Source organism: Trachymyrmex cornetzi, unplaced genomic scaffold, assembly GCF_001594075.2.
Source record: "Trachymyrmex cornetzi isolate Tcor2-1 unplaced genomic scaffold, Tcor1.1 scaffold77, whole genome shotgun sequence".
In the NCBI taxonomy this organism is placed as follows: Eukaryota; Metazoa; Arthropoda; class Insecta; order Hymenoptera; family Formicidae; genus Trachymyrmex; species Trachymyrmex cornetzi.
The window spans coordinates 323432-335506 of NW_017300102.1; the positions used below are offsets into that span (position 1 = coordinate 323432).

Consider the following 12075-nt stretch of genomic DNA (forward strand, 5'->3'; position numbering starts at 1 on the left):
CTTTCTCTTCGTTAAATATTAATCTAAAACCCTGCGAAAGCGGCATTCGTTTCGCGAAATGCCTGCTCTCGCAGGCATTTCCTATGTTAAGTATATTTTATATCTAGTGCTGTCTCTTTTCGGTTCCGACAATTTCTTGGGAACGTATCGTTCGTCGTTGAATTCGATCGGTGGCACCGGGGTGGATGGTCGCTCATCGCTCTGGCTGAAAGCTCTTCTTGGCGGGATATCGGGGATCATTCGAGTGCCTTTGCACTCAACACTGCCCCTCTTACCCAGATTTACGCTGACGTAACTGGCATCACTGGTACGCGAGTCTCTTTTTCTGAAGTCTATTTCTACGTAGCTGACTTGGGAATCGCGTGGTTTCATGCTCACGTCCGAATTCCGTTCGTTCTCCTTATCCACCAATCTCATAATAGCTTGTGTTTCTGGTCGATCCCTTTTGAACGTCACTAGTTCCGGCTGCCGAGATGAACGAGACTCTCGTCGGACTATCTTCTCATCGTAGTCATCCGAGTAAGTGCGCCGTTCGCGGCCGCGAAGTCGCTCCACACTGAAATCCTCACTATATCGCAATTTGTGATTGAACTTTCGTAGACGCTCGTCTTGCTCGTCCGCAAACACTTCGCATGCTTTGTGAATATTGCATTTTGGTTTTCGTTTGTCTTCCTCATGTTGAGCCTTGGACTGCGGAAGATAAAATAAAAATAAGGTGAGCTAACTGTTTAAAGTATCAGATTTTAGTATTGATCCTAAAAAAATTCAACGTAGATACCTTAAAGATATCGATTCTGTCATTGAACTCCAAATCTTGACTATTTCTGCGAATCGGTAGATAATTGTTCCTCTCCTCCTCGCTGCTGCTCTTGCTAATCCAAGTGTTCTCCCGGGAAGTCCCTGCCCTCTTCGGCCACTCGTTCTCAGTCTTAAAATCGTATAAGTCGCGCATACGTTCGCTAAGTTTACATGCTCGTTCGTCAGTGTCGACATAACTCAAGGAGCGATCTTTCGCTCGCTCATTAGTATCGACAAAGCTCAAGGAGCGATCTCTGCCAATGTCTAACTCATCTGTAATCAAACATTCAATATTATTAAAATAGTCTGCATAAATCGAGTGCGTGTAATAACTCGTAAGAATGACCGCTTTGCATACTTTGTCTTTCTAAACGTCCTTTCTCGTTCTTTGCCGGAGAGAACTTTCTGGGAGGTTGCCATTTAGAAGCGTCCGCGTCCTTGCGCGATCCTTCGTCCTTTCTGTCGTGTTCCGTTACGGAATCTTTCCTCTCAGAATTTATCCTCGGTACAGGTGACGGACTTTTGGTAAACGTCATCCATCGAGTAGCTGCGCTCTTCGTGATTTCACAGCCAATTCTTGCAAGGGGAGACGTCTCTCGATAAAATTTCGCACCATTAATGTGTGGTAGCCATCTGAGAAAATTATGTCAAACTCTTGCCTCAAACGTTTATTTGTTATTTTAATTATATATTAACGCATATTCACGCAAATACAAATACAAAGCAAAAATCTCATATCTCTGATAAACATATTGTCATCCATGATTAACTGCAATAGATTACTTCAACAACGCTACTGGGTTGATAGAAAAATGACCTGTTTCAAAATTAACAACTTTTTAGTAAAGCATTTTTTTAATTCTGAATTGAAACAACATTTTAATTAGGATAGTAAACATGATATGTTTTCAATTATAAAGTATTCTTTAAAACTATATTATAAGTTTTCAAAATTCGATTACTGCAATCCTAGTGTAGTATAAATTTCATCTTTTGTCAAAGTTGTAACATTTTTTCACATAAACACATGAGCTACAAATGTTATTTTTCTACAAAAATGTATTAGTCATTATAGTCAATTTCCTTTCATTATCTAAATACCTAAAAAATGCTAATTTTTTAAACAATATTAAGTAAAGAACGCTAATTTACTTATGTCACTTTTCTGTCAATACGGCGATATGTACAACTTCAACGAGAATTGGTGAGCTTCATTTTTAAATTTATATTCGTTTTTCGTCACCACAGCAAACTTATTGATCATTATTAAAAATATCTGTTGAAGCAATCTATTGTATATAATAATTTTTTATTTAAACATATAACTAATTAAGTTGAGCTTGTTTTTGATAGCTTTAAATAAAGAATGCTCAATTATTAAATTATTAATGACTTAAAATATACTAGAAAAAAATCGCAAAATCAATATTAATTATCCATATTTTTTATTATGCATATTTTTCAGAGAAATAAAATTTTTATCATAAAACTCTCTTTTTTTTCAAATATTATCCCACGTAAATAAAGGAGAAGGGAATACATTTGAATATTAAAACAAACTTTTACAAACTTCGAAAATTCTCGTTATTATGTATCGAATAGCTATTTTTATAAAACTTTTAGTTCAAAGTATGAACCATAAATATACGATGAGCGTCACAACATGAAAAGATATTAGCGACTAGTTCCGGTCGATGGAGCAAACTAGGCACCATTATGTTTTCACGTTGCTCTGCACTCAGTTCTTAACCAACGTGAATTTTCATCGATAAATTACGAACACCGGCTCGGCTACACAAAAGGAAAAGGCGAACGAAGGAAGCAGAGAAATCTGGCCGAAACTAGACGCCATTACCCGTTGGAGACTCCGTAATGACTATCGTGTTCAATCGCGCCTATGAATCTGAATTACAATCCCGATCACGGCATTTCTCGCTTTCGGACGTGGAAAATGTGCGCAGTCAACCTCGTGGCGATAGTTTGCGAGTCGCTGCAGTCCGTGTGCCTTCGCTGCTCAGTGATGCTCTTTTCCGGCCTCTTAAGAATGGTTACGTCGGTGCTGTGACTCCTCACGGTGTAGTGAGATCGACCGACGACCTCGGGTACAAGTCTGGAGGATCGATTGTCGGTTGAACAAGGTGGCTTCGTTGACCACTTCTCGGCATCCTCAGCCGATTCGTAGATGCTCTCTTGCCGTTCATCCCTCGAGAATCTCTTGGTCGCCCCCGATTGCTGCCCCCGAGGTACGTTCTTTGGTAGCGGCATCCACTTTGAAGTGTCCAATTTGCTGGTGTCGCTGGTATCTGTGTGTCGACGTTCCTCCACTCGACGCTCCGTATATTTCTTTAGACAGTCCACGTCCGCGCTGCGGCTACGCTGACTTCGCGGTGATCGAGATGGTCTTCGTAATTGCCCGTTGTCCACCGGGCCGGCCCTTTCCTAAAGTTTGAGCGAACGCATTCGTCGAGAGATGTTGATTGCACTTGGAATCATCGTATTGGGATAATGTGCTTTTAAATAATATTTTAAAACTAATGTTTTTTTGTGACTTTGAGTGATAGGGAATTTAACTGTCTCATTCGTAAAGAGAATAAAAAAACTTCTCAACACAGTTTTATAAAATATATCTTTTAATCATGTCTTTATGTCTCTCTTATAGCTTGTATATTTTATATTTATAATTCTGATAATATATGAATTTTTTATGTATACATAAATGCCTATTTTTGATAATAATATTACGATTCGAAATCAAATTTTTTATATGTTTAATCCATGTCGAAAATGGATTGAAAATTATATAAAGTATCAAGGGAACCACACGAAGTGTTAAATTCTGATTTTAAACTTTGTATACATATAGATTACATAAAAAGATGAATTTAGAAAATATTAATTGCGGCGGAAACGGTTTGAAAGGATGAAATCACTCCTTATACAGCCCAAGTAGCACAGTAATGCTTGTAAAGTGCCAAAAAAGCGATTATATGCTTTTTTTAGCGCTTTGTTAACGCTTTGTAAGCGCTGTGTGCTACTTAAGAGGTAACGCGGGTTTTAGTTTTTTTTATTATATTTTAAAAACTATTCGAGATATAAAAAAATGTTTTGTAAAATTTTACAATAAAATTACCTCTGTTCATCCACGTCAATAATGTTGAAAAATAAAAAAAATTTATTTTAATTAAAAAAATTGTTTATTAAAATATTATTGACATAAATGAATAGAGCTAATTTTGTTGTAAAGTTTTTGTATAACACATTTTTTGATATCTCGAATAGTGACGAGGTATAATGGAAAAATCTGAAAATTGCTTTATTACATAAGGAGTGATTTTATCCTTTCAAACCGTTTTTCTATCGCAACGGATATTTTCTAAATTCATCTTTTTATATAACCTATATAAGAGCAATCTGTTAGCAAAAATCCTTTATTATAGCAAAAAATTTTAGTAATTAAGTTAATTAACTTCTTTATTGTATAGAGGGGGATAAGGAATGGAGGAAAGAAGGAATAAATCATTTAATAAACTCCTAATAATAATTTTTCATTGAACAATTCAATTTTTTCGATAATTGAATATTGTCTAGTAAATACACGCAATGTATTATTGATAATTCTAATATTTCTGCTAATAAATACAAAGATAAAAAAATGAGATTTTATCTCAACTGAATAAAAATATGTGTTGCCGTATTGACAATATAAAGGCATCATTCATAGTTCCACATGTGGATCGCAAAATCGAACTTCGTTCAGCAAGGAAGACCAGCGTTGATAAGGAGGCGCTTGTCGGGGGTTACCTAAGTAAGATGGAGCTTCGCGTAATCCGATATGTGGAGGATCCCGTGCTCCGCGGATGCGACATGCAAGCTAGCGCCGCACGCGCGTGGATTGATCTTAGAATTATGCAGCTCGGCTATTTGAGTGCTGCATGCGGCCGCGGGATCGCCGCTGGTTTCTAGACTTCCTACCCAGAATTCATTCCCTGTAAAAAGAACATCATTGTCTTGAAGAGAGAGATGTTAATATCTCACAAGTAAATTTGAGAAAACGTCAGACACAGATTTTTCTCAAATTTTTATAGTTATTTCTTATGTCAAAGTATAAAAAAAATCTGTCACTAATTAAAATATTCAATTAAAAAAAATTTTTTTGTATTTAACATGTTTAAAGCAGTGTTTTTTCTTAAGAATAAATTTATACCCGATTTTTTAAAGCTCGACACACATATAAAACACCAAAATAATAATTAATAATGTAAAAAAACGGTTCCACTGGCAAAAAATATATACTGCTTTAAACATGTGTAAAATCGAGTATTTATATAAAACAAAAAAGTTTTTTTTAATTGAAAGACTCAATTTAAGCTAAGATTAAATACAGATTTCTTCATCTTCATACTTTGACAAAAAACAGCTATAAAAAATTTGATAAAATCGGCGTCTGACATCACCTAAAGTTTATTTATGTGAGCGTTGATATTAAATAAACTAACACTTATTTTTAGATAAATAAATAAATAATGAAATAAATAATTTAAACCTGGTAACGTATTTCCATCGCTAGCATAAGTTACAACGAGGAGTTTACTTGAATCTTTGGCTCGAAACAGTCTGCTGTGTGGTTCTCTCAGAGCAAAATGTATTTTTATATCTAAAAATAATCATTGTGTATAAAAGTTATATTGTGTATATAAGCATATTTATATTTCTCCGTTCATTAAATACTAACCACCCAGATAATCGCCGTTTCCCGCACCACCGCATTTCTGTTGTCGGAAATAAGCAAACATAATGTCAGAAACGTATTTGAGCTTCTTGTTCATCTTTTTGATGGCGATCTCGAATGTTTTGAGGAAGTAGACTTCCTGATCTTGAATTACTTTCCAGACACCTGCCAATAATTATTTAATTAATAAATAATTAAAGAGAACGGTATGAAAAATAATTTCAATAATTGATTGTATATAATAACATTTAAGTTTTTAGTCTTATAATGCTTAACTTTATAATATTTAATTTTAATCTTATAAGCTTTAACAATAAAAGCTTCACACTAACCGAGACCAAAACCAACCACGTGTAAGAAAGCGGTGGTGTTTTGCTTCTCGGCGCGGCTGTTTGCTTCGAGCAGTATTATCTCTACGGAGAGCAAAGTTCTCTTCATGTAATTCTCGATATCGAAAATTAACTGATTGCCCAATGATATATATCGTCTGTTCTCTTTCGATTTCATACGTTTCACGGTTTCATCGTAGAGTGGGTGATAATCCTCGCCATAAAACTTGGCCCATAAAACACGCATCCCGCGTTTTTCTTCGAATGTGCCATCCATCGCGGATCCATATCTATTTCGCATAGATTGATTCTTTCAAAAAAGTTTCATTTGTATACTGCAAAAGAACTAGAGAGTGGTGTACATTATAATGTAATTTAATTCGGTTATTAATCTATTATTATCTTACCACAAATACAAGTTACATATGCAACAAATTTTGGTAGAAATGATGTATGTATACATCTTATTAATTAAAATTTTTACTATTATTAAGAGGAAAAATTAAAAAAATTAACTATAAATATTATTGAAGCACTGATGTTCCCTTATGCGATGCGATGTTTCTTCTTGATATGTATACAGAGGAAACAATTTAATTTTGAATGAAAATTATTTTGTTTAATCCTAAAAATTTAGTTTGAATATAATCAATTACATTTCTTAATTTAAAGAATCGATTTAGTTGAACAATTCCAAAATGACTACATTTATTAAATTAAAAAAATTGTTTTCTCTGTGTATTGCTCAATAAATTTATATTTAATTAACAATTATTGCGGAAAGTTACTGCTTACCCATTATCCATATTGTTTTGCTGTGGTGTAACGGCAATGTCCTGATACTCCATATATCGGGGCTTTTCGAATCTATATGACAAATTAAATGGTACGAGTGGCTCATATTTAATGATAACATAGCAACGACAAATTCTAATGTCTACAAAAGATAGTAATAAAAATAAAAAAGTATATTAAAAATGACTAATTATTTATAATTTTAACAATTTTTTAACCGTGAAAATTTTTATAATTATAAATAACCACATGTAAATGAGATAAAAATAGAACACGCATCTACAGACGCGACGGCAATGTTACGGAGAGTTTGCACGTATAAAAATTCCTGAAGAAGGAGGGATTAAATAAATGCATAGAACCTTGTGCCTACGACACCCATAATAACCCCTCTGGGTTGGACGGCGTCTGGGTCACGGCTCACGATACCTCTATTATTTCGCGAACCGTCGTTTATGAACTCCGTATGAGACGATACCACCATCATTGCCGACAGTTTAATCTCGTCGTAGCTCAAGCATTTTGCTAGGACCTATTCATGAGATTTTAAAGCCTATTAAAGCATTGTGACGACGAAGAAGGTGATATACGAGAGAAGGTGATGTTATGAAACTTGTTTTTAACATCCAATAAACTTCCAATATCGGTAAATGATTAATGTACGTAACATTACATTAATCTGTAAGCAATTTAATAACCTGCGGCTATACTATAAACTGATAAAGTAAAAGAGTAAAAAGAGAAGAATAAGAATAGAAATTTTTATGAAAATATTATTTGTAAGAAAATTGCGAAAAATACTTCCCAACTTCGTTATTTAAATATATATGTAACTACTTTTGTGATAATATAAAAAGAATTATATATAAAACACTATAAATAATAAAAGGGCATAGAACCATTGTTATAACAAACATGTTTAATTACAAAAAAATATAATATCACGTATACAATTATATATTTTTGCTTTTATTTATTGAAAGCCAAAGCTTTTATTTATTTAGCCAATGTTTGGTATTGCTTGTATCATCGAAAAGGAATTAAAATTTTAAAATAAATTAACATTAAAGGTCTTGTATGTATTTTCTCTAAATTAAGTTTGATTATTACCTTATTTTTTGTTTTACCTATAGATAATTTAACCATAATAATTATTTTTTATAAAGTATATTGCTTGATTAAGACGACGTCATTAGGTACTTACCAATGGTTCCTTCTCCTGATCAGTGCCAACACTCTCCCAGGCATCGAAGCCACTCTTGTTATCGAGTAATTTCCATCGATCGTTAGCTCCACAGAAGGAGGCCACTCTCTTATCCAGCAGGCGATGGATGAATTGAATGAGGTCCATGTCCGCATACATGACTTTCTCAACAGGGCTACCATACAATCGCTTGTGTTTCAACCATCGCGCAATCAAGGGTAACATCGCTTCATGTATCAGTGGATATACCGAATTTGCATTTAACTAAAAAATGTCATAAAAGATCATTAAATATGTATTAAATTAGCCGAAATTATTACATATTATAAAAAATGATAAAAAGAAATATCTCAGATTTAAGGACAGAATTATAATCTTTAAACTATATATTCTTGTAAAAGACTTCTAAACGAAACAAGTAAATTTTTGATAATAAACATTTCAAACGATTTCTCTTTTAAATATTTAATAAATATTTAAAAGAAGTATTAATTAAAGTAGAAATATTAAGCATCCGTTTTTTTTGTCTAGTCAGACAAACAAATGTATACTAATCGCTTGAGCAAATAACTTATTTTATACAAACCTCGATAGAATCCGTGCTGATTCCCCTGTCCTTCAAAGCGGCGCATTTTACAGTGTTAATTGGAAACTTCAAGGGGAACATATTGCTTCGTCTGATTAGCTCCGTCACGCTGGTTGGTGGCAACACGGAGACATCGAGGCACTTTCTCAGTAACTCCTTTGTGTCATCATCGAAGGGCACGCCGTTGGGCGAACCCAACGTGTTCTCCCATGAGATCTCTGGCGGATCTTTCGCTAGCATCTGTTGTAGTGCCTCTTCTGCAGCTCGATTATTCTGTGAAAGCACGATATGCGAAGATATGCAAACTAATTCCTAAAATGCAAAAATATACCGCTGATATTAAATTTTCAATCTAATTTAAAAATTCCATGAAAAAACACTAGTTTGATGTTGAATAGAAGATTTAATTCCCAGTAAAAGAAGTTACATAATAAACAAACACTTAGGCCCGTTTCTACCAATATAGTTTAATTTTAATCTCGGTTTAAAATGACTCTTCATCTTTTTCCAGTTCTGAGAATTAGAAAAAGATAAAAAGTAAGTTGAATTGAGATTAAAGTTAATCTATATTGATAGAAACGGGCCTTAAACATGTTTCCTTGAAGAGTTATTGAAAAAAATTCTTGTGTATTATGTTTTCCGCATTCATGTTGTGTTATTCATCGAAAAATTTCAATATAACTATTGCAAAAATAAATGAGAAATCAATTGGAAGTAAGGACGTTCTCCGAACGTACCTTATTTCCAAGTGATTTCTCATTTATTTTTGCAATAGTTATATTGAAATTTTTCGATGAATAACACAACATGAATGCGGAAAACATAATACACAAGAATTTTTTTCAATAACTCTTCAAGGAAACATGTTTAAGGCCCGTTTCTATCAATATAGATTAACTTTAATCTCAATTCAACTTACTTTTTATCTTTTTCTAATTTTCAGAACTTCGGAGTTCTTTTGTCTTTGTTTTATATCTAATAAACAGTATAAAAACAGAATAACACAATAACGCTGACAGTTTGCTCTCCGAATGCGCCATTATATCTATATCTTTGATAGAAGAAATTTTTTTAAATATAAGCGAATAATTTGTTCATCTGCTAAGATTTAAAAAAAAAAAAATTTATTTATTGCGATATTGAGCAACTTTGCGCTCGTGCGGACTCGACGTCACCGATGAAGTAAAGGGCTACGAAATCGATTCTAAGAAAAATTTTGCAAAACAGTGAATCGCCGCGTCGTTCTATTAATACAACCCCCGGCTGATTACAGCAAGGACGCCGGTCGCTTTGACACTTGAGCATGAAATCTGTTAAGTAGCGTAAAATGTATCTGTTCATCCTAGCGAGCGGCTTGACGTTCACTCTCTTCGTGGGCACGAACACATGTATAAACACATGGATATATACGTACATATGAATACAGATGTACTATGCACGCACATGCTTGGTGCTCGTGGTAGAGCATTATAAGTTTACTTCATTTTTCTATTTACCGATTTTGCCACCTGAACGATAGGGGTGAGCGAAGAGAATTCAGATTATTTTGCATTGTAAAACAATTTCAATGTTATTTCTGCTCTCGCTAGCAGCTATTATAACTTTTATACAAAAATATGACGATATGTTGCGTGTGTTCTAATCAGTTATTTAGATATATTTACATATATTATATATAATATATATCTTTTACATTTAAATTTAAATTATCTCATAATTTTACACAAATATATGCATATTAATAATATTCATCATTTATTTAAAATATATATTTTTCTTTTAATTTTATTATTTACTAATTTAACAAATATCAAACAAATTAAATCATAATAACACATTCAGATATTGCTTTAATCGATTGATGGACTATACAAATGACAGAATTTTAATTAAAAAAGTATTACTAACGTCAATAAAAATGTGAATATATCTTTTAACAATGAGAACATTATAAAATTAATAAGTTAAAGTTTTGAGGTAAAAAATTAATTTTATTATCTTTATAGAAAAATTATTTATTAATATAAAACATTAATTTGTCAAAAAATATAAAGAATAAAAAATTTATTATATATATGTAGGGTTAAAAATATATATAAAAAATAGCAAATGGACAATATAAAAGTGATAAAAAAAAGCAAAAGTAAAAGATAAATTATAATAAAAACACAAAATTATTTTTTATTCTATCACTTAATTATTGTTATTTTTATTCTATTATGAGATTTTTGTTTTTTATTATTTACAGAATTTGTATTCTTGAATAAAAATTCTGTATAAATAATAAAGAGCAAAATAATTAAATAATAGAATACAAAATAATAATTTGTTAATAAAAATTTTGTATAATTAATGAATTTATCTATCTGTAATGTTTTATATGTTGATATCACTTTACAATAAAATAATTATTGAAAAAAATTAAATGGGCGACAAACTCGATTGTCGCGCGCGATTAGTATGCGCGCGGTCGACTCTAATCGCGTGATTGAATTTCAATTTTCTGTCCGTGTATTGGACAAGAAAACATATAATTTGTATATATTTTTACCATTACATTGAGTGCCTTTCATTTAGTAATACAAAAATCGTTTTATCTTTGTTATTCATGGAATGCAAAGAAAAATAAAACAACATTTATATTGATTTGTGTCACTAAATAGAAGGCACTCACTACTGACAAACAATGACTCACCTGACGGATGCAACAAGCAAACAGTGACATGTTTGAAGTTTAATTGTTTCAATAAATTGTGCAAAAAATTCTTCTTTTCCTTCTTTTTGATTTTCTGTCTTCTACAATATGTAATACCACACTTTCTCTTTTTAGAATTTTTACAATATATGTAAATACACAAATTAAGCGATTATATACATAACTGGAAAGGAAGTCAACGAGTCGAACTTATTTGTTGCTACCCAGTGAAAAATGATAATGGAATCCAAAGCATCAAATTGACATCGAATCGATGTCGATTTGATATCGATTTCATTGTCACTTCTCACTGGGTATTTGACGTAATATAGTGACTCAGAGCAATGCGTCGCGTTTCACGGGTTTTCACCTTGAAACAATCACGTTAGTGAACACACGTAATATCTTCTACATGTAATATTCCCGTACTAAACGACACATCTTATAAGAGAGATGCTGGTCGGCCGCTCTTTAGACGCACATGCGCGCCTGTGGCATGGTGCACGCGCAGATCCACGGATTTTATGTTTCGAGAAAGCAAAAAGGCCGAAAAAGGAATAATCGAATTCGATGATGTTAAAAAAGTATTATCAAACTTAAGTTCCCTAGCAATTTCTTTATTTCTTTCTTTTCAATATCAGTTGTTATCTATATGGTAGTTGCGTAGCTCAAGTAGTGCGACCAATCGGCTAAATTAGGCGTAACATAGATGCCCAAACGAAATCGGCACGCGCTGTTTATTATCAGGAGACGCGGTAGCGGCTCCCGTCAAGTATATAATAATAATTAGATAATTTGCGGAAGGAATAAAATATAATATTACTTGTGTTTATTACATATAATATGCAATAGCTTCTGACAGACTTGGGAAATTGTTCGTTGCAGATAAACAGAGATGTAAACCATACGTGAATTTGAAAGTTCCAAATTTTGTTCCAA

The 12075-nt window shown here is 32.8% G+C and overlaps 2 protein-coding genes across 3 annotated transcripts; both read right to left on the reverse strand.

The window, feature by feature from the left end:
* LOC108768216 (uncharacterized) lies at positions 1-4181 on the reverse strand. Its single transcript, XM_018518573.1, has 5 exons — positions 4146-4181; positions 2765-3237; positions 1157-1431; positions 779-1071; positions 1-690 (listed from the first exon to the last, which is right to left on the reverse strand). Exons 1-5 carry the CDS (start codon positions 4179-4181, stop codon positions 82-84), a joined length of 1686 nt encoding a protein of 561 aa, XP_018374075.1. The 3' UTR covers positions 1-81.
* Positions 3160-11555, reverse strand: LOC108768237 (uncharacterized). Of its 2 annotated transcripts, XM_018518603.1 has the most exons (11): positions 11507-11545; positions 11137-11320; positions 8442-8714; positions 7856-8119; positions 7014-7183; positions 6652-6723; positions 5860-6146; positions 5531-5692; positions 5342-5452; positions 4600-4784; positions 3160-3237 (listed from the first exon to the last, which is right to left on the reverse strand). In XM_018518603.1, exons 2-10 carry the CDS (start codon positions 11164-11166, stop codon positions 4600-4602), a joined length of 1554 nt encoding a protein of 517 aa, XP_018374105.1. In that variant the 5' UTR covers positions 11167-11320; positions 11507-11545; the 3' UTR covers positions 3160-3237. The 2 variants fall into 2 exon arrangements, with proteins under 2 accessions (XP_018374105.1, XP_018374104.1); XM_018518602.1 differs by lacking the exon at positions 3160-3237 and having other exon boundaries at positions 4463-4784; positions 11137-11237; positions 11507-11555.
* Between the last annotated feature and the right edge of the window lie 520 nt (positions 11556-12075).